A 20,244-nucleotide genomic window follows, 5' to 3' on the forward strand; every position below is an offset into this window, starting at 1 on the left:
TGAGGGCAGCACAGTGGTGCAGTGGGTTAGCCCTGATGCCTCACGGCGCTGAGGTCCCAGGTTCGATCCCGGCTCTGGATCACTGTTCGTGTGGAGTTTGCACATTCTCCCTGTGTTTACGTGGGTTTCGCCCCCACAACCCAAAGATGTGCAGGATAGGTGGATTGAACACGCTAAATTGCCCCTTATTTGGAAAAAAATGAATTTTTTAAAAATAAAAGAGAGGCACAGTGATTGGAGACAACTGGGACCAGAGGTAGCACAAGTGGATAGCACTGTGGCTTCACAGCGCTAGGGTCCCAGGTTCGATTCCCCGCTGGGTCACTGTCTGTGCGGAGTCTGCACATTCTCCCCGTGTCTGCGTGGGTTTCCTCCGGGTGCTCCGGTTTCCTCCCACAGTCCAAAGATGTGCAGGTTAGGTGGATTGGCCATCATAAATTGCCCTTAGTGGTTAGGAGGGGTTATGGGGATAGGGTGGAAGTGAGGGCTTGGGTGGATCAGTGCAGACTTGGTGGGCCGAATGGCCTCCTTCTGCACCGTAGCCTCTGCGTTCTATGAGGTCCCATTGGGCTACTCATTGGGCAGAAATTACGCTTGATGCTATGACACTTTGCGATGACGGTCAGGCCCTGGTGAAGTGTGCCTGTAAATCACTCCATGAGGCAATACTACTGCTCCTTCTTTCACCATTGCCCCGGGGAGTTAGGATTATCCCATCAGATCAGTCATGATCATTTAATGGCGGGGCAGAGGGATGAATGGCCCCCTTCTACTCCTCCATCTATGGTCACCAGTGGGTACACAAGGTTCAGTCCAAGTGACACCATCTACATCCCTGCAGTGAATTAGTTCCAGGGACAAAGTTGTGACAAGGTAGTTACATTTAGATTTTATTTAAAGAAGGCATGCAGGTTTTAGAAAGACGAGGATGGCGGAAAGTTAATGCAGAACTGTCCAGATTGAAATTTAAAAAAAAATGTTCTAAACATGAAAACTGTTTTCCAAGTCACATTCCCCAACAGTGGCAATCGTTAAATTCAGGAATTCCCTGTGCTGACCTGCAGTGAGATTTAAGGAGCAGAGAATCTGATTATTAACTGCGGATCTCTGCGCTGTTTGTACTATTTGGGAAGAGACAGGAGTGAACAAACCTGCTGATCGTTTCTCCTTGGTCTTTTCTTCAGTGTTAGTTGATGAAAGGAAACAAAGTCAGACAGAAAGTTGGTCATCAAAATAAATGATCAACGATTAAATAATTGAACATACAGTAAATCACATTCATCTCCTAATTCACACAGTCAAGGTACAGCTCTCAGCGTCAAGCCGGGAAGAACTATCTAAATTGCACAGATATTCAAAAGGGGAAAGCAGAGAGGCAGGAATAAACACAGCAACTGAGTGGGGTCCACACATGCAGGGCAGTGGCTCCACCCCAGGAGGATTGCTGAGTGACACAAGGGCAGGTACTATGATCCTGGACTTGTGGGGAGGTGGAGGAAACTATGCTGAGAGAGGGCACTGTGCTCCCCCTCCCATTCACTCCTATTTTAAATTTCTTCACCTCTCTCCCACTCCATCTGCATTCCTTCCCCTCCTTCCCCCTTGCCCCCCTGCCTCTGTAGGGGTTCGTGAATCTGTCCCCCTCACCACCCTCCTCCCCTACCTGCTCACCACTCCTCCTCCCTCGGTGTGTGGATGCCACCTGGGTTTGCGGGTTTGCTCCGATTACTATGATCCCTCCCCTCCAATTACCTTCAGGCAACTCACCGCAGATGACTTAAATACATTGAAAGAAGTCATACAACACCAGGTTAAAGTCCAACAGGTTTGTTTCAAACACTAGCTTTCGGAGCGCTGCTCCTTCCTCACGTGAATGAAGAGGTAGGTTCCAGAAACATATATATAGACAAAGTCAAAGATGCAAGACAATGTTTTGTCTTGCTCAAATGCTCAAAGCATTGTCTTGCAACTTTGACTTTGTCTATATATATGTTTCTGGAACCTACCTCTTTTATTCACCTGAGGAAGGAGCAGTGCTCCGAAAGCTAGTGTTTGAAACAAACCTGTTGGACTTCAACCTGGTGTTGTAAGACTTCTTACTGTGCTCACCCCAGTCCAACGCCGGCATCTCCACATCATAAATAAATTGACTGAGAGGAAAATCAAAGAGAAAGAGCAGGCATCATGTATGATAGGACCCAGCCACATTCAGTCCCTTATCTAATACTGCTGAGATTTACATATCTGTGTTATGTTAATCCTTCACTCTTCTAAAGGCTTATTTTATTTACATAAAATTGAGCAGAGAGGAAGGCTGGGATCACAGGTTGAATTCCTGGACACAATCACTGTCCCAATAAACACTCAGAGTCGATCTACGGTTTGGTTCGACACAGAGTAAAGTTCCCTTTATACTGCCCAATCAACCACTCACAGGTTCAGATACAGCATGGGTTAGATACAGATTCAAACTCCATCTAAATTGTCTCATTAAATACTCCCAGAGCAGTTGCCACATGTGTTAAATACAGAGTAAAGCTCCTGCTACACTGGCGGAGTAACAAACCCTCTACACTGTCCAGTTAAACACTCCCATTGCAGGCATGAGTTAAATACAGAGTAAAGCTCCTGCTACACTGGCGGAGTAACAATCCCTCTACACTGTCCAGTTAAACACTCCCATTGCAGGCATGAGTTAAATACAGGGTAAAGCTCCTGCTACACTGGCGGAGTAACAATCCCTCTACATTGTCCAATTAAACACTCCCATTGCAGGCATGAGTTAAATACAGAGTAAAGCTCCTGCTACACTGGCGGAGTAACAATCCCTCTACATTGTCCAATTAAACACTCCCATTGCAGGTACAGTGTGAGTTAGAGACAAAGGGTGGGATTCTCCAGCCATGTCCGCCCGGCGACCGGAGAATCCCGCCCGAGGTCAATGGATTTCTCCATTGTCGGCATCTCGCCCGTGGCTGTCTTGCGGCGAGCGGGGCAGAAGATTCCAGCCCAGAGTAAAAATCCCTCTACACTGTCCAATCAAACACTTGCAGGGCTGGTACAGAATCCCATTGCTCGATTCCAAACTGATCTAGCAGCTTAAAACTTGGCATCCATGAGGCACTGCGTGCCATCAGAGCAGCAGCAGCAGGATTCTATTCAAATACAATCTGTAACCTCATGGCCTGACATATCCCTCACTCTACCATTATGAACCAGGGAATGAACGCTGGTTCAATGAAGAGGGCAGAAGGGCATATCAGGAGCAGCACCAAGTATACCTAAAATGATGTGTCAACCTGGTGAAGCTACAATGTAGGATTACATGCGTGCCAAACAGCATAAACAACAAGCAACAGATAAAGCTAAGCAATCCAACAACCAAAAGATCAGATTCGAAGTTCTGCAGTTCTGCTGCATCCAGTCATTAATAGCCAATTAAACAACTAATCAGAGGAGGCGGCTTCAGCAATATTGCCATCCTCAATGATGGAGGAGCTCAGCACATCAGTGCAAAAGATGAAGGGCGAGATTCTCCGTTCGAGTACGGCAAAATTGGGAAAGGCAATTGGGCGGAGAATCGATTCCGATGCCAAAATCGCGGCAGGCGCCAATTTGACGCCAAATCGCAATGCTCTAGCACCTCAACAGCGGCGTCAATGTGTCCCGGAACGCACATACAGTAGACACCGTTTGCATATCATTAGCGGGGCCGACCCGGTATTCTCTGGGTTCTGCGCGGTTCTCCGCCTCTGATGGGCCGAGTTCCCGACGGTGCGGTTCACTTGTTCTTTTAAAATTTGTGAAACTGGCATATCGGCTGCTGAGGGAGAGAGAGAGAGAGGGGGTATAGAAGATGTCCAACATCGCCATAGTTTGCTGACAGTTATGCCGCTGGCCAGGGGGCTTCTGCCACGGTTGGGGGGAGTGGTGGGGGTTGGCCAGGAGGTGGGCTGTGATGTCTGGGTGAATGGGCATGAAACACCATTGCTACAGCTGGCAAGGCAGCCATTCAGCTGCACAAGCCGATGACAGCCCACTTTGAACTTAGTCCCACAGGTCATATAGGTGCCCCCCCAGGGCACCCCGTGGGTGCCCTCTGGCCCCAGACGACCCATCAGCTGTATGGGCATGCTCCAGCACAACCAGTGCCAACTTGTTAGCTGGGATAAGTTTGTGTGGGGATTGCAATGTGTTTGTGTGGCTGCACCTTGTCAGCCTCCTGAGTGTCAATCACGGACCCAGCGAATTCCGCACTGTTTTTCATTGGAATGGATTGTGTTCCACACGGCACCGGTGCTAGCCCCTCAATAGTAGCGGAATCGTTTCAGGTGAGGCGCCAGTTTTTCTGTCGTGAAAGTCCACGAATTCTGCGTTGGCATCAACACTTAGTCTCAGAAGCGGAGAATACCGCCCAAAGCATTTGCAACCATCTTCAGTTAGAAATGCTGCATGGATGATGCTCCTGAGGTCCCCAGCATCACAGGTGCCAGTCGTCAGTCAATTTGATTCACGCCATGTGATACGAAATGGCTGAAGGCACTGGATACTGCAAAGACTATTGGTCCTGACAATATCCCGGCAATTATACTAAAGACTTGTGCTCCAGAACTAGCTGCATCACTAGCCAAGCTGTTGCAGTATAGCTACAACACTGGCATCTACCTGGCAATAGAACACAAGAACTCGGAACAGGAGTCGGCCATTCTGCCCCTTGAACCTGCTCCACCATTCAATAAGATCTGACTGGCCTCAACTCCACTTTCCTGCCTGCTCCTATTAACCCTTGATTATCCTGTTGATCAAAGATTCTGGAGCAAAAGGCAGGTTCCATTTTTGCTTTCAGTTTTGTTCTGAGAAGTATCTGGTAGGAGCCTGTTAAATATTTCTCCCTGTAAGGCTGGAATTTCTTCTCTCTCTGATGCCTTGGCTGGAGTGAGCAGATCCGGACACTATCAATCCTGTAAAGGTTTAACTCCTGATTGAATGCAGAAAGCATTTTCTCCAGCCAGACATGTGCAAGTTAAACCTCTGTGAGAATGGCTGGGACAGGTCCAGGCTGATACCTCTCCTAAGAATCCAAAAGGGGTCCGGAAGTCCAGGCACTTCTCTCTCTCTCTCTATATATCACAGTAGGAAACCCTTCATAAAGAGCAAACAAGAGTTCCAGATGCAGAGTGGAAAACCCCTCCTTTAAATGCTCAGGTAGAGAATTCTAATACCATCTCAGTGAGACTGAGAGTCAATCTGGTGGTGGCCTGTACGTGTGTAGGTGATGTCATAATATACACCAATATATCATGGTGCAGACACACACTGATGGACACACAACACCGCAGCCAATCACCAGTGAGAGCACACACACTATAAAGACAGGGGGCATCAGAGTTCCCGCTCATTCGAGTTGCAGCTAGCTAGGAGGACAGAGCTCACAGCCTGCAACACAGACATTCACCATGTGCTGAGTGCATCGACTGGTTAGGACAAGGCAAACGCCTTTAGTTAAAGCTAGTATCGTATTAACCCACGGTCTAAGTAAGTTTAAACAGTTAATGATTCAATAAAATAGTGTTGCACTATCTCAAGTGTTGGTGACCTGTATGTGATCCATATCACCCAACACATCATGATACCAGGAGTGGTGGGATACTAGCACTTCTTCGGCTTACCTGCAAGTGATCTGACTTCCGCCAGCATTCCGCCATCCTGCGACATGGACACCATCAGCCCGCCGCCGCCGCACCGCATCGCCGGCAACCTCGGGGCCAACTGGAAGATTTTCAAACAGCGCTTCCAGCTCTTCCTCGAAGCCACGGACAGGGAGGGCGCCTCGGACACCAGAAAGATTGCTCTTCTCCTCTCCACGGCCGGGGACCATGCCATCCACATTTTCGACTCTCTCACCTTTGCAGATGATGAAGACAAGACGAAGTTCAAGACGGTCCTCCTCATGTTTGACACTCACTGCAGCGTAGAGGTGAATGAAAGTTTCGAACGCTACGTGTTCCAGCAGCGTTTGCAGGGTAAGGATGAACCTTTCCAATCCTTTCTTACGCACCTCCGCATCCTTGCGCAATCTTGCAGCTACGGGCCCACCTCCGACTCCATGATACGCGACCAGATCGTTTTCAGTGTTCAGTCGGAGCCCCTACGTCAGCAGCTCCTCAAAGTAAAGCAACTCACCCTAGCGACCACCATCGAGACCTGTGTCTTACATGAAAACGCCATGAGTCGGTATTCCCATATACAAGCGGCTGAAACGGCGCGGCAAGGTCCCCACGAGGCGGAACGGGTCCAAGTGATCGAGCACCTTCAGGGCCTCAGCCTGGCTGAGGGCCTCCATTTTGCGTGCTTTTCGTGGACTCCCGCGCTTGTACGCACCAAACGAAGGGATGGCGACGTTGAGGAACGTAATGCGCAGGTGCGCACCACGCACGACCGCGCATGCGCGGTGGCGCAGCGAATGTGCTGATGTCACGATGTGCGGCAACTGTGGCCCCGCCCATTTAAAGCGGCACTGCACCGCAAAATTTCGACAATGTCTATGATGTGGAAGGCTTGGCCACTATGCTGCCTGCTGTCGAGCAGCTCAGCCTGCCAACTCATATAGTTTCAGCCAGCCTCGCAGGAATGTTTGGGCAATTCTACCCACTGTCACCGAGTCCGATGCGGACCTCCCACGCAGCAGTGACACCGAGGACCCGAAGGCGCCTTTTTGAGTCAGTGTCGTAACGAAAAACAGGCTGTCCCCGAAGCAAAGACACCAGCCGCTGTCGGTATACAGTATCGATCCAGACGATGAGTGGTGTGCCACCCTGATGGTCAACCAGAATTCGTTGCCCACCTCAGAGACTTCATTTGTGAACTTTGTGGACTTATGGACTTTCTGATTTGTTCTGTTCTTCCGTTTAATCGTTCAAGTGGTTTGTATATAGTGTTCATCTCGTTATTCTTGTGACACACTGCTTTTCTGCACCAGGCACCTTCCCATGTAAATAGCTTAGTTTTTATGTACATAGTCCTGTAAATATTTCACACACACATAGTCAGGAACATTCACCATATACTATTTATTGCCACGCAGGTACATTTTTTATAAAAAGGGGGATGTCATAATATACACCAGTATATCATGGTGCAGACGCACACTGATGGACACACAGTGGGACCAATCAACACACACAACACCACAGCCAATCACCAGTGAGAGCACACGCACTATAAAGACAGGGGGCATCAGAGTTCCCGCTCATTCGAGTTGCAGCTAGCTAGGAGGACAGAGCTCACAACCTGCAACACAGACATTCACCATGTGCTGAGTGCATCGACTGGTTCGGACAAGGCAAAGGTCTTTAGTTAAAGCTAGTATCGTATTGACCCACGGTCTAAGTAAGTTTAAACAGTTAATGATTCAATAAAATAGTGTTGCACTATTTCTAGTGTTGGTGACCTGTATGTGATCCAGAACACCCAACACATCAGGTGACACTCCAGAGGAATTCCTGCAGCCCGCGAGGACTAATTGAAGGTAGATTCTACAAGTTCCAAACCAACAGATGGATTTCCAACACCTCGCATTCTGAGACGATCACTGGCCACAAGGACCGCAACCTCAGCAACGAATAGTCTCATCTCTCATCCGGTTTAATCCCTGTTATTTTGAACCTTTCCTACCCCCCTCCACCATCATAGATTATCATAGAATTTTACAGTGCAGAAGGAGGCCATTCAGCCCATCGAGTCTGCACCGTCTCTTGGAAAGAGCACCCTACCCAAGGTCAACACCGCCACCCTATCCCATTAACCCAGTAACCCCACCCAACACTAAGGGCAATTTTGGACACTAAGGGCAATTTATCATGGCCAATCCACCTAACCCGCACATCTTTGGACTGTGGGAGGAAACCGGAGCACCCGGAGAAAACCCACGCACACACGGGGAGGATGTGCAGACTCCACACAGACAGTGACCCAAGCCAGAATCGAACCTGGGACCCTGGAGCTGTGAAGCAATTGTGCTATCCACAAGGCCACAGTGCTGCCCCATATGTGTGTCTCGTGTGAATAACATCATAAATTGTACAAACATCCTAGATCTTTACTCAGGGCTGTTCAATCCCTTACGTTACAAGTGACCAACCAAACAGAGAGCCATCTACCCACCCCCCGCCCCCCATCCCCAATCACCGAACCAGAGTTAGCCATTCTCAACATGTGGGGTAGTCCAGCAACTACTCAGAGTGCCAACATCAAGCCTACCCAAGGTGGCCACCAAAACCCCCCCCCCCATCAGAACAAAGAAAGGTTTTAGCCCCCCATCAGAGAACTTAACCCTCCCCCTCCCCCACCCACCCCACCATCCATCAATACCATACCCAAATAAACCAACAAGCAGCAAAAAGGCGAACAAAGGGCCCTACCCTCCCCCATCATCCTTAACCTCAAACAAAATGAAACAAAAATCCTAAACTCATTCTTTAAACACCCTAAAGTATGAGTTGCAGTTACACCCACCACTCTGCTCCCGTTAACTAACTATACAGCTGGGCAGCACGGTGGCACAGTGGATTAGCCCTGCTGCCTCACGGCACCGAGGTCCTAGGTTCGATCCCGGCTCTGGGTCACTGTCCGTGTGGAGTTTGCACATTCTCCCCGTGTTTGCGTGGGTTTCGCCCCCACAACCCAAAGATGTGCAGGGTAGGTGAATTGGCCATGCTAAATAGCCCCTTAATTGGAAAAAATGAATTGGGTACTCTAAATTTAAAAAAAACTAACTATACAGCTAGCAGGCAGTCCCCACTCAGCGTAAAAACAGAACAAATAACAATTACACCAGCCCCCCACCCACGCCCAACTTTAGTAGTCAAAGAAAGAAGAACAACACCCTGTCCACAAACCAATAGCAAAAATACAAGTGCAAACTCCAAAATGCCCAAAAAGCACTCCAACAAATCCCAACTATCACACGCCTATCCCCCCAAACAGAAATATCACAATAAATCCAATTCACAGTTAGCTTCTGCATAAACACCCCTGTCTCCTCTGGTGGATCAAAATAGTAATCTTTCGATTTGTAAGTTACTCGGAGTAGTGCCGAGTATACTGTACCAAATCGAACATTGTTCCTCTTAAGCAGCTCTCCTCCTACACCCAGATAGAGCCCAATGGTGTGGTCGTCTCATTTATATTATCGATGGTCCTTCGCCTACCGCAGAACTCTTTCCTTTCCTTAGTAGCTATGAAAAGGCACGATAATCACCTAGGGTGGTTCATCGGAATGGGGATTTTGCCTGAGCGAGTGGTGGGCCTAATCCATTTCAGGAGGGGATCTTTCCAAACATCTGTGACATATATTCCGTTGGATTTGGACCTTCTCGACCCTCCGGCAGCCCTACAATTTTCATATGCTGCCTTCTGGAGTGATTCTCCGGATCGTCCACCTTGGCCCTTTGTGCCTTGTTATCCTTGTTCGCCAACTGTGCCATCTCCACTACCAGGGAGTTGATCCCGTCACTCTGCCTTGAAAGGGCCACCTCCAAATACTGTATCACCGTGCCTTATGCCTTTACTGCCTGGTCCGTTTTTGCTGCACGAATGGGAACAGGGCCCCTTAAATTGCTCTGTTGAGGTCTTCAGAGACAGCCTGCCATAATTTCTTATGTTCCCCCACCAAGATGCTTGTAAGAATCTCAGCCATCAATGAAGTGGCTGAAGTTGCAGCAGGAGCCTCCATCATTTTCTCAAAAGGCGAAGCTCTCGAGGCTTCTGAATCCGATGATGATTCTTTGCTTGTCTGCTGCCTTGTTTTGTTCTTGTTGGTCATTCCTCTTACGTGGGGCTCTTATTACATTGAACTACCAAAGCTCCGCCCCAAATCACCCCTGAAAACCAGACGAAAAGGGTCAAAATCCCAGTGCTCTGGCAGGAGCCACGCCCTGTGCAACTGCTCTCTACAGGCCGCCACCAAAAGTCAGAGACCTCTACTTTTTAAGCTAAGGTTAATTTTTAATCTATGTCCCCGAGTTCTGGACTTCCTGTCAAAGGGAAGCAACCTCTCAGCAATCAGTCTGTCAAGTCCCCCCAGAATCTTACATGTTTCACTAAAATTTGCACTGTTCTAAACTCCAATGGGTATAGGCCCACCCACTCGACCTTTCCCCATAAACCACCCCCAAGAAGGGGGAGATGATCGAAGCTGCCCAAGCTGTGACTGCCTTTTTCCTTCCTATGAAGGATGAGATCTTGCACCAAGAATTCAGGGAGCTAGGCAGCAGATTAAAAAGCAGGATCTCAAAGATCCTATGGATTACTCCCGATGCCTTGTGCTAGCAAGTACAGAAATAGGACAATAGGACAAATGAATGTATGGCTCAAGAGTTAGTGCAGGAGGGACGGTTTTAGATTCCTGAATCACTGGGACCGTTTCTGAGGAAGGCGGGGCATGTACAAGCGGGATGGTCTGCACTTGAACCAGAAGGGGACAAACATCCTTGCAGGCGGATTTGCTAGTGTTGTTGGGAGGAGTTTAAACTAGTTCAGCAGGGGGAGGAGACACAGAAAGTTAATACAATAGGGGCACAGCATAGTAAAGGAACCAAGACAGAGGGAGTCCAGCCATGTTGAGTTCCAAGGGGGTAAGTTTGAGGCTGGATGGCCTCTACTTTAATGCGTGGAGTATTATACGTAAGACTGATGAGTTAAGGGCATGGATTAACAGGTGGAATTGTGATATTATTGCCATCACGAGACATGTTTGAGGCAGTGAGGTAGGGGCAGAACTAACAACTCAACATTCCGAGGTTCTTTGGGTGAGATAGTGGAAGGTGTAAAAGAGGAGGTGGCATTATCAATTAAGGAGTCTGTTACTGCAGTAGGGATGGAAGATATCTTGGAAGGGTCTTCAAACGAGGCTTTGTGTGTAGAGTTTAGAGAACGTATTATAGGCCCCCAGTCAGTGGGCAATAGAGGAGCAGATATGTAGAGAATTCACTGAGGTGTGTAAAAATTATAATATTAGGGGATTTCAGCTTACCCAACATGAATTGGAATAATCATAGTGTAAAGGGTTTAGAAGGGCAGTTTCTTGAAATGATTTCAGGAAAGCTTTTTCTGTCAATATGTAGAAGGTCCAACAAGGGATGGCACATTGCTGGATCTAATTCTGGGAAACAAAGCCAGACAGGTAATCGAGTGAAGGAGCATTTTAGTGATAGTGATGACAGCACAGTATGATTTAAGTTTCTTTATGGAAAAGGGAAAAGATGGTCTACAAAACATGGTTGTGGGTCAGGTGAACTCCATGATACACTTTGGGGTTCTCTAAACCCTGACCCATAACAAATTGGGGGCTCGAGAGGGATACAAGTCTATCTATTGGATTGGCTTAGTGAACTTAAAGACAGTGAGGGGTGAGCATATTGTGGTTGTTTTTCAGGTGTGGCATTCTAGTTTAAGTGGGGTGTGTGTTGTGGACAATGGCTCTTTCAGAGGCTCTGAAGTTTTTGGAGGTGGAGATGGTCACATGCAGTACCTTACCGACAGAGACTAAAAGCAGACTGTTTGATTTGGCAAAAACATTACAGTTAACATTACCTGACAAAATGCGAAAAGACGAGGTAATTATGGCGGTAGCTAAGCATTTAAAGTTGCCTAAGATACAGTTTGACTCATTGGAAATGGCAAAAATTCAGTTACAAATTAAACCAATGGAACATGAGAAAGAATTAAAGCAGCTTGAATTCGAAAGAGGGGAAAAAGAAAGAGAAAGAGCGGAAAAAGAAAGTGAAAATAGAGAGGAAAAAGAAAGAGAGAGAAAAAAGAAAAGGAGAGAGAAGAAAAGAGAAAAGAAAGAATAGCTCTAGCAGAACAAAAAGAAAGAGAAAGGGAGATGCAGATCAGGGAAAAAGAGAAAGAGAGAGAGTTTGAACTTCAGAAAATGGCCATGAAACATGACAGTCAGTTAAAATTGGCAGACGTAAAGGGAAATGTACAGTTGGATGATAGTGATGAGATAGTGAGAAAGAGCGTTAAAGTCAAAGGCTTGGTGGGAATCTATTTAAATATGTGCAAGCATTGCCAAGGTTTGATGAGAAGGAGGTAGAAGCCTTTTTCATTTTATTTGAGAAGGTAGCTAAACAAATGAAATGGCCACAGGACATGTGGGTATTACTGATTCAAACAAAGTTGAAAGGTAGGGCTAGTGAAGTGTTTGCATCACTACCGGAGTAGGTATCTGGGACGTATGAGGAGGTGAAAAAATCCATCTTAGGTGCATATGAACTGGTGCCTGAAACCTACAGACAAAGGTTTAGAAATTTAAGGAAATAATTTGGTCAAACATACATGGAGTTTGAAAGGCTCAAACAGAGTAATTTTGATAGGTGGATAAGGGCTGTGAAAATAGACCAAATGTATGAAGCTCTCAGAGAAATTATACTTTTGGAGTTTAAAAATTCAATTCCTGATGTAGTGAGATATCATGTGGAAGAGCAGAGGGTTAAAACTGCGAGATTAGCAGCAGAAATGGCAGATGATTATGAATTAGTTCATAAATCAAAGCTTGGTTTCCGACATCAGTTTCAGCCTGTGAGGGATAGAAACTGGGGACAGGAGAAATACTCAAGTGGTAAAGGTAAAGGTGATCTGATGGTAGATAATAAGGAGGGTGTACCTCAGACTAAAAACAAAATCCAGGAGGGTGGAAGAGACATGAAAAGTTTCAAATGTTTTCACTGTAATAAACTAGGCCATGCAAAGTCACAGTGTTGGTGATTGAATAAAAGCACTAGGAAGGCTGATGTGGTAAAACAGGATAAGACAGTGGGGTTTGTTAAAGTGGTAAAGGAAAGCCCAAGTGAAGCGAAGGAGGTGCAAAAGATTGTACAGCCTGATCAAGAGGTGATTGATAAGGTGCCAGATCTCTTTAAAGAATTTACTTGTGTGGGTAAAGTTAGCTCATGTGTATCAGGAGGAGCAGGTAAAGAAGTCACAATTTTAAGAGATACGGGAGATAGTCAATCTTTAATGGTAAGAGATGAGGAGTTATGTAGTTTGGGAAGGATATTACCAGAAAAGGTGATAATAAGTGGAATTCAGGGTGAGAGGAGTAGTGTTCCATTATATAAGGTAAGGTTTGAAAGTCCAGTGAAGAGTGGTGAAGCGGTAGTAGGAGTAATAGAGAAACTATCTTGGCCAGGGATACAGTTTATCTTGGGTAATGATATAGCTGGATCGCAGGTGGGAGTGATGCCTACTGTGGTTGATAAGCCAGTGGAAAATTAGACAACTAAAGTGTTGAAGGACGAATATCCTGGGATTTTTCCGGATTGTGTAGTAACAAGGTCGCAAAGTCACAGTTTAAGACAAGAGGAGAAATCAAAGAGTGAAGATGAAGTTGAAGTGCAATTATCAGAAACTATTTTTGATCAGATGGTTGAAAACGAACAAGAACAGGTGGAGGATGAGGCAGATATTTTTAGTTCAGAAAAATTGGCAGAGTTACAACAGAAAGATGTAGAAATAAAATGGATGTATCAGAAAGCATATATGGAAGAGGAATCTGACTGTATACCAGAGTGTTATTACCGTAAAAGTGATGTCTTGATGAGAAAATGGAGACCTTTACATATGCAGGCGGATGAAAAGTGGGCAGAGGTTCTTCAAGTAGTATTGCCGGTAGGGTATAGAAAGGAGGTGTTGCGAGTTGCACATGAGGTACCAGTGGGAGGTCATTTGGGAGTAAGGAAAACTCAAGCTAAAATCCAAAAGCATTTTTATTGGCCTGGACTACATAAAGATGTAGTTAAATTTTGTCACACATGTCAAGTGATAGGGAAACCTCAAGCAGTGGTAAAACCAGTACCCTTAATACCCATTCCAGCATTTGAGGAATCTTTTACACGGGTCCTAATTGATTGCGTAGGACCGCTTCCTAAAACGAAAAGTGTGAATCAATATCTTTTGATTATAATGGATGTGTCTACTAGTTTTCCAGAGGTAATTCCAGTACATAATATTACAGCTAAAAAGATTGTGGAGGCATTACTTAAATTCTTTACTAGATATGGACTACCCACAGAAATACAATCGGATCAAGGATCAAATTTTACCTAAAGGTTATTCAGAGAAGTTATGGATAGCTCAGGAATAAAACAATTTAAATCAACTGCATACCATCCAGAATCGCAGGGAGCATTAGAAAGGTGGCATCAGACATTAAAGACAATGTTGAGGGCTTATTGTCACGATTATCCAGAGGATTGGGAGAAAGGAATTCCATTCGTACTGTTTGCAATTAGTGATGCACCTAATGAGTCAACCAAATTCAGTCCTTTTGAACTAATTTTTGGTCATGAGGTAAGAGGACCACTTAAATTGATTAAGAAAAAATTGGTGAGTGAGAAGTCGGAAATTACATTATTGGATTACGTGTCAAATTTTAGGGAATGATTAAATAGAGCAGGTGAATTGGCTATACAACATTTAAAAGTTGCACAAAATATGATGAAACGGGTAGCGGACAAGAAATCCAAAGTTCGTAGTTTTGCCAGTGGAAATAAAGTTTGTTACCAGTGGTAGGTGAATCTTTAAAAGCAAGGTTTTGTGGATCTTATCAGATTGAAAGGAAATTAAGTGAGGTGAATTATGTGGTAAAAACACCAGATAGAAGGAAGACTCACCGAGTGTGTCATGTGAATATGCTTAAAAGGTACTTTGAAAGGGAAGGAGAGGAAAAGGAGGAGATTTTAATGATTCTAACTCAAAGTGGCGAACAAAATCCAGATGACTGTAAATTTGACATACCTCAAATTAAATTGGAAAATGAGGATGTTCTTAAAATTGGGATAAATTGTTGCGTTACCTTGCAGAGGAAAACAAACTGCCCTGAAAGAGTTATTGATATCACATGGGCAAGTTTGTGGAGATAAATTGGGAAGTACTAAAATGGCTATACATGACGTAGATGTGGGAAATGCTGTTCCAATCAAACAACATCCATACAGACTTGACCCTTTAAAATTGGCACAGGTCAACAAAGAGATTGAGAGTATGCTTAAAAATTTCAAATTGAAGTGGGTTGCAGCCAATGGAGCTCACCCATAGTGATGGTACCAAAACCAGATGGTACCCAACGGTTGTATGTGGACTATAGAAAGATTAATGCAGTTACAATAATGGACTCTTATCCTATTCCACGTTCGGAGGATTGCATTGAGAAAGTGGGACAATCAGCTTTTATTTCCAAACTGGATTTACTTAAAGGTTACTGGCAGGTACCTTTATCTGAAAGGGCGAAGGAGATTTCAGCTTTTGTGACTCTAGATGGTATGTACCAATTCAAAGTTATGCCATTTGGCATGAAAAATGCCCCAGCCACAAAGTTGTTTCAAGGTCACCCAACTGTGCGGTGTACATCGACGATCTGGTAATTTTCAGCCTGACATGGAAAGAACATTTAAAACATTAGATGGAGTTATTCGATCGACTTCAGGAGGCGGGTTTGGTGATAAACCTAGCCAAAAGTGAATTTGGAAAAGCTCAAGTCACTTTCCTTGGTCATACAATCGGACAGGGCGAATGGTCACATGGGATGTGAAACCAACAGTTATTGAGGAGTTTTCAATACCCTCAAGACGAAGGGAAATAATGCGATTTCTTGTCATGAGTGGATTTGATTGAACATTTGTGAAAAATGTTTGTAGCGTGGTTGCTCCACTGAAAGACTTGCTGAAGAAACGTCAAAAATTTCAGTGGACAGCAGACTTTCAATAGGCATTTGACTGCCTGAAAGCTGTGATAACCAATGCTCCTGTGTTGGAGAATTACAAGGGACTCTGTGATCAGATTGAACTAAAGTATCTGACTTCAAAGAGAAATGCCAAGGCGTAGAGAAATGGACGGATCGTGCAGAGACCATCTTGTTCAAAGAGACTGTCAATCGAGAAGGATTCCAGTTGGAGGAAAAACAAAAAATGGACAATATTGTTGTACCTGTTTGCGTGTGTTGTTTTTTTTGAAAAAAAAAGTATATTTACTGTGTGCATTTCTTAAAGAATAGTGAAAAGGTGAAAAATGAAACCATCTTGGCGTTGATGGGTTTTTTTTTCTTGGGGGGAGGTGTCATAAGTGTTTAAGAAATGTACCTTTAAGAAATGGGTGTTTATCAGTAATGTCAGAATGTGGATGGAGCTGGGCTGTCTGTCAGCTCATTACTTTTGTTTTGGGCTGTTTGTTGCAGGGTGTGTTTCAGTTTCGTTTTCAGAGCTGCAGTCAGAGCCAGAACGTGTATGAGTCTCTCTCTCTGTAATCTAAAGACTGCAAATCGATCCTTTGGTGATTTAAAACTAAGAACTGCTCTCAGTAGTGACTTTAACCTGATGTGCTTCTGTTTAAAGGTTGTTTTAAAGTCTTATGGATGTTAAAAGGACAGCTTAAGGATTACTTAGTGTTGTATTCCTTGGGGGTTATATTTGAATTGATGGTTGCTAAGATGTTCACTGTATGTTTTAAAAAGGTTAACTTGAGTTCATAGAATAAACATTGTTTTGCTTTTTAAAAAAAATGTTTCCATTTCTGCTGTTCCACACCTGTAGAGTGGGCCGTATGCTCCCCATACCACAATCTGTTAAAAGTTGTGGGTCAGGTGAACTCCATGATACACTTTGGGGTTCTCTAAACCCTGGCCCATAACAATGATGTAAGCCGATACAACTCGCCCTCCTCTGAATCCTTATTCTTTTTTGAAAATTTGCGAAACCGAAGCTTGTGCCAATGTGGCCTGAAGCTCCCCCTGGCTAACGAGTTATTGAACATGTCCATTAGATGAGGCCCCAGTTCTGTTGCAAACCTTCTATAAAATTCCACTGGGAATCCGTCTGGGCCCAAAGCCTTCTCAGACTACATTGAACCGTTGTACCTCATCACCTTCTCCAATCCAAATGGGGCCTTCAGCCCCTACACCTTCCACTCCTCCACTATTAGGAAATCCAATCCATCCAGGAACTATTTTATGTCTGAGTCCACTCCTGCAAGGAACCTGCTCATCCTCGCCACTGTTATGTGGTCCCCCTGCACCACTTTAAACCGGATGAGGTTTAACCTCACACACGATCAGGATGTGTTCACCCTTCATAATGCCAAGTCCTGGCCCGCAACTTCCCTCCCAGCTCCTCCTCCCACTTGCACTTGATCTCCACCACCGGAGCGCCCTCCCTCTTCATCAATTCCTTGTATATATCTGACACTCTCCCCTCTTTCGGCTTCCGACAACAGCTTACCCTGCCATACCGGAGGTGGCAGCCCCAGGAAGGACGGCACTTCTCTCCTCACGTAATCCCTCTCCTGCAGGTACCTCAAGCCATCTCCCTTGGAAAGCTGATACAATTCCTCCAGCCCTGAAAATTTTCCCCCTGTAAACAAGTCCCTAAAATACTCGACCGATACTTGTCGCCACCCCCGAAGCCTCACATCCAGCTCCGCCGGCATAAACCTATGGTTGTCGCATATTGGTGGCCACAACGACATACCCTCCAGCCCAAAATATTGCCTGCACTGACACCACACCCTTAACGCTGACACCACCATCGGACTCAGAGTACCTGGCCAGTGAGAATGGAAGAGAATGGAAGAGGTGCCAACACCAGAGCCCTCAAAGTTGTTCCCCTACACAATGCCCCCTCCACCCGCCCCCAGACCAACCTCTACTCCACAGCCCATTTCCTCACCATCGCAATATTCGCCGCCCAATAGTAATTCGGCAGATTTGGCAATGCCAGCGCCCCCCGCCTGCTCCAAGAACACTTGCCACACCCACGGGGTCTTCCCCACTAACACAAACCCTGAAATTATCCCATTAACGTTTCTAAAAAAAAGATTTGGGGACAAAGATAGGGAGGTTCTGGAATACGAACAGAAACATGGGCAGCACCATCATTTTCACCTCTGCTCGCCATTAACAACGGCAACACATCCCACCTCTTTCAATCCGCCTTCATTACCTTCACCAATCGAGCCAAGTTCAATCTGTGTAGCTGGGCCCAGCTCCGCGCTAGCCAGATTCCTAAATACCTCCAGCTCGTCCCCATCACCCTGAATGGCAACTCCCCTCATGTCGTCTCTTGCCCTCTGGCAATGATTGGGACATCTCACTCTTCCCCATGTTCACGTTATACCACAAAAACCGGCAAAATTCCCCCAAAATCTCCATAATGCCTCCAATGCTGCCCACCGGATCCGAGCTATGTAATAACAAATCATCCAAGTACAGCGAAACCCTATGCTCGGCACCTCCCCCGCTCAATCCCTTTCCAATCCCTCGATGCCCTAAGCGCCATTGCAAACAGCTCTGCCAAGGTGAAAAGCAAAGGGGAGAGCGGGCACTCCTGCCTCATCCCACGAGGTAGCCAAAGTACCGCAAACACAAACAAACCCCTGCCCGAATTCAAACCGCCCCAGTACCTCCAACAAATACGCCCACTCTAATCAATCAAAAGCTTTCTCCGCTTCCATCACCGCCACTACTTCTATCTCCTGCCTGTCCGAGGGCACGACATTGACATTGTGCTGCCTGTGCACATTTGCCAATAACCGCCATCCCTTCACAAATCCCGTCTGACCATCCCCTATCACCCAAGGCACACAATCCTCAATTCGCGATGCTAGCACATTTGCCAACAACTTAGCATCAACGTTCAGCAGCGATATCGGGTGGTACGACCTACACTGTTCCGGGTCCTTATCTTTCTTTTAAATCAGTGAAATGGAAGCCTGCGGCAATGTGGAGGGAGGTTCCCCCTCGCCTCATTATACGGCCTCACCAGCAGTGGCACAGCTCCGCGCCAAACTTTTAATAAAACTCTACTGGGAACATGTCTGGCCCCGAGACCTTCCCTGCCTGCATCGCACCCTTACCATCCATCACAGTGACGCAGTCGTTAGCACTGCTGCCTCACAGCTTCAGGGACCCGGGTTCAATTCCAGCCTCAGTTGACTGTCTGTGTGGAGTTTGCACTTTCTCTCCATGTCTGTGTGGGTTTTCTCCATGGGCTTCGGTTTCCTTCCACAGTCCAAAGATGCGCAGGTTAGGTAGATTTGCCATGCTAAAATGCCCCTTAGTGTTGAAAAGGTTAGATGGGGTTACTGGGTTATGGGTATACGGTGGGGGCGTGGTCTTAAGTAGGGTGCTCTTTCCAAGGGCCGGTGTTGACTCAATGGGCCGAATGGCCTCATTCTGCACAGTAAATTCTATGATCATCTCCCTCAATTCAATCGGGGCCTCCAGCCCCTGAACTCACTCCCCTCCACCTTGGGGAACGCCAACCCATCCAGGAATCGCAATATCCCCTCCACCCCTGTCGGGGGCTCCTATAGAAGGCCTCGAATGATCCATTCACCCCCTCCAGGTCTGTCACAACTTTACCACTCTCATCCCTCACCCTACTGATCTCTCTCTCCGCTGCCTGCTTCCTCAACTGGTGGGCCAGCATCCTACTCGCCGTCTCCCTGTACTCATACACTGTCCCTCTGGCCCACTGCAACTGCCCCACAGCTTTTCCCGTGGACACTAACCCCCCAAAATGTCTTCACTCTTGCTGGATTAAAATACTTCAACTATCTTCCTAACAGCACTCAGGATGTACCTACACTACAGGGAATGTAGCAGTTCAAGGCGGTGGCCTTATGTACTGTTATAACCCACATGCGTCTTACAGGGTAGGGATGATTGACTACCCCGTGGATCTTACAGAATACGCGCTCCTCTGTTAAGTGGGGGACCCTTAACAATACTTGGCTTTGTATAAATAGTAAGGCACTAACTAGAGAAGACCTAGCAGGGAACTATTGGAGCTATATATACAATAGTAATTGTAAAATAAAGTAAGTTTTTGTTTCGACGAAACGCGATGTGGACTCTTCGTGGCCCTTATAAAACTGGCGATGAGGATAAAAACCAGATGGCTATTGATGCTACTGAGCTACCTCCCCATATTTCTTGGATACAGGTTGGAAATTTTCTTTCATCGTGCCTCTTTTCGTTGTTTGGACGAGTTTTGATGCCGGCCTGGAAGATTGGAATAGTACACATGGAGGATGCGTTACTTTTTCTGGGCCAACAATATCACAGAGACCGACCAGCAGATAGTCATCTTACTAACTTCCTGTGGCGTGCATACATTCGGAGTGATATGGAGCCGCCCTGTCCGAAATGTTATTTGACTGCTTGGCTAGTGGCACTAACAATGCGGC

The 20,244-nt window shown here is 46.1% G+C and overlaps 1 protein-coding gene across 1 annotated transcript in view; it reads right to left on the minus strand.

Annotated features, from left to right (window-relative positions):
- Positions 1-20,244, minus strand: part of LOC140411423 (potassium voltage-gated channel subfamily KQT member 5-like) — a 160,645-nt gene that overhangs the window by 19,360 nt on the left and 121,041 nt on the right. The window contains 1 exon segment of the mRNA XM_072500530.1: positions 1,152-1,178. Within this exon segment, the coding sequence (XP_072356631.1) occupies positions 1,152-1,178 (27 nt within the window).

The sequence above is a fragment of the Scyliorhinus torazame genome, chromosome 4 (assembly GCF_047496885.1).
Source record: "Scyliorhinus torazame isolate Kashiwa2021f chromosome 4, sScyTor2.1, whole genome shotgun sequence".
Lineage (NCBI taxonomy): Eukaryota > Metazoa > Chordata > Chondrichthyes > Carcharhiniformes > Scyliorhinidae > Scyliorhinus > Scyliorhinus torazame.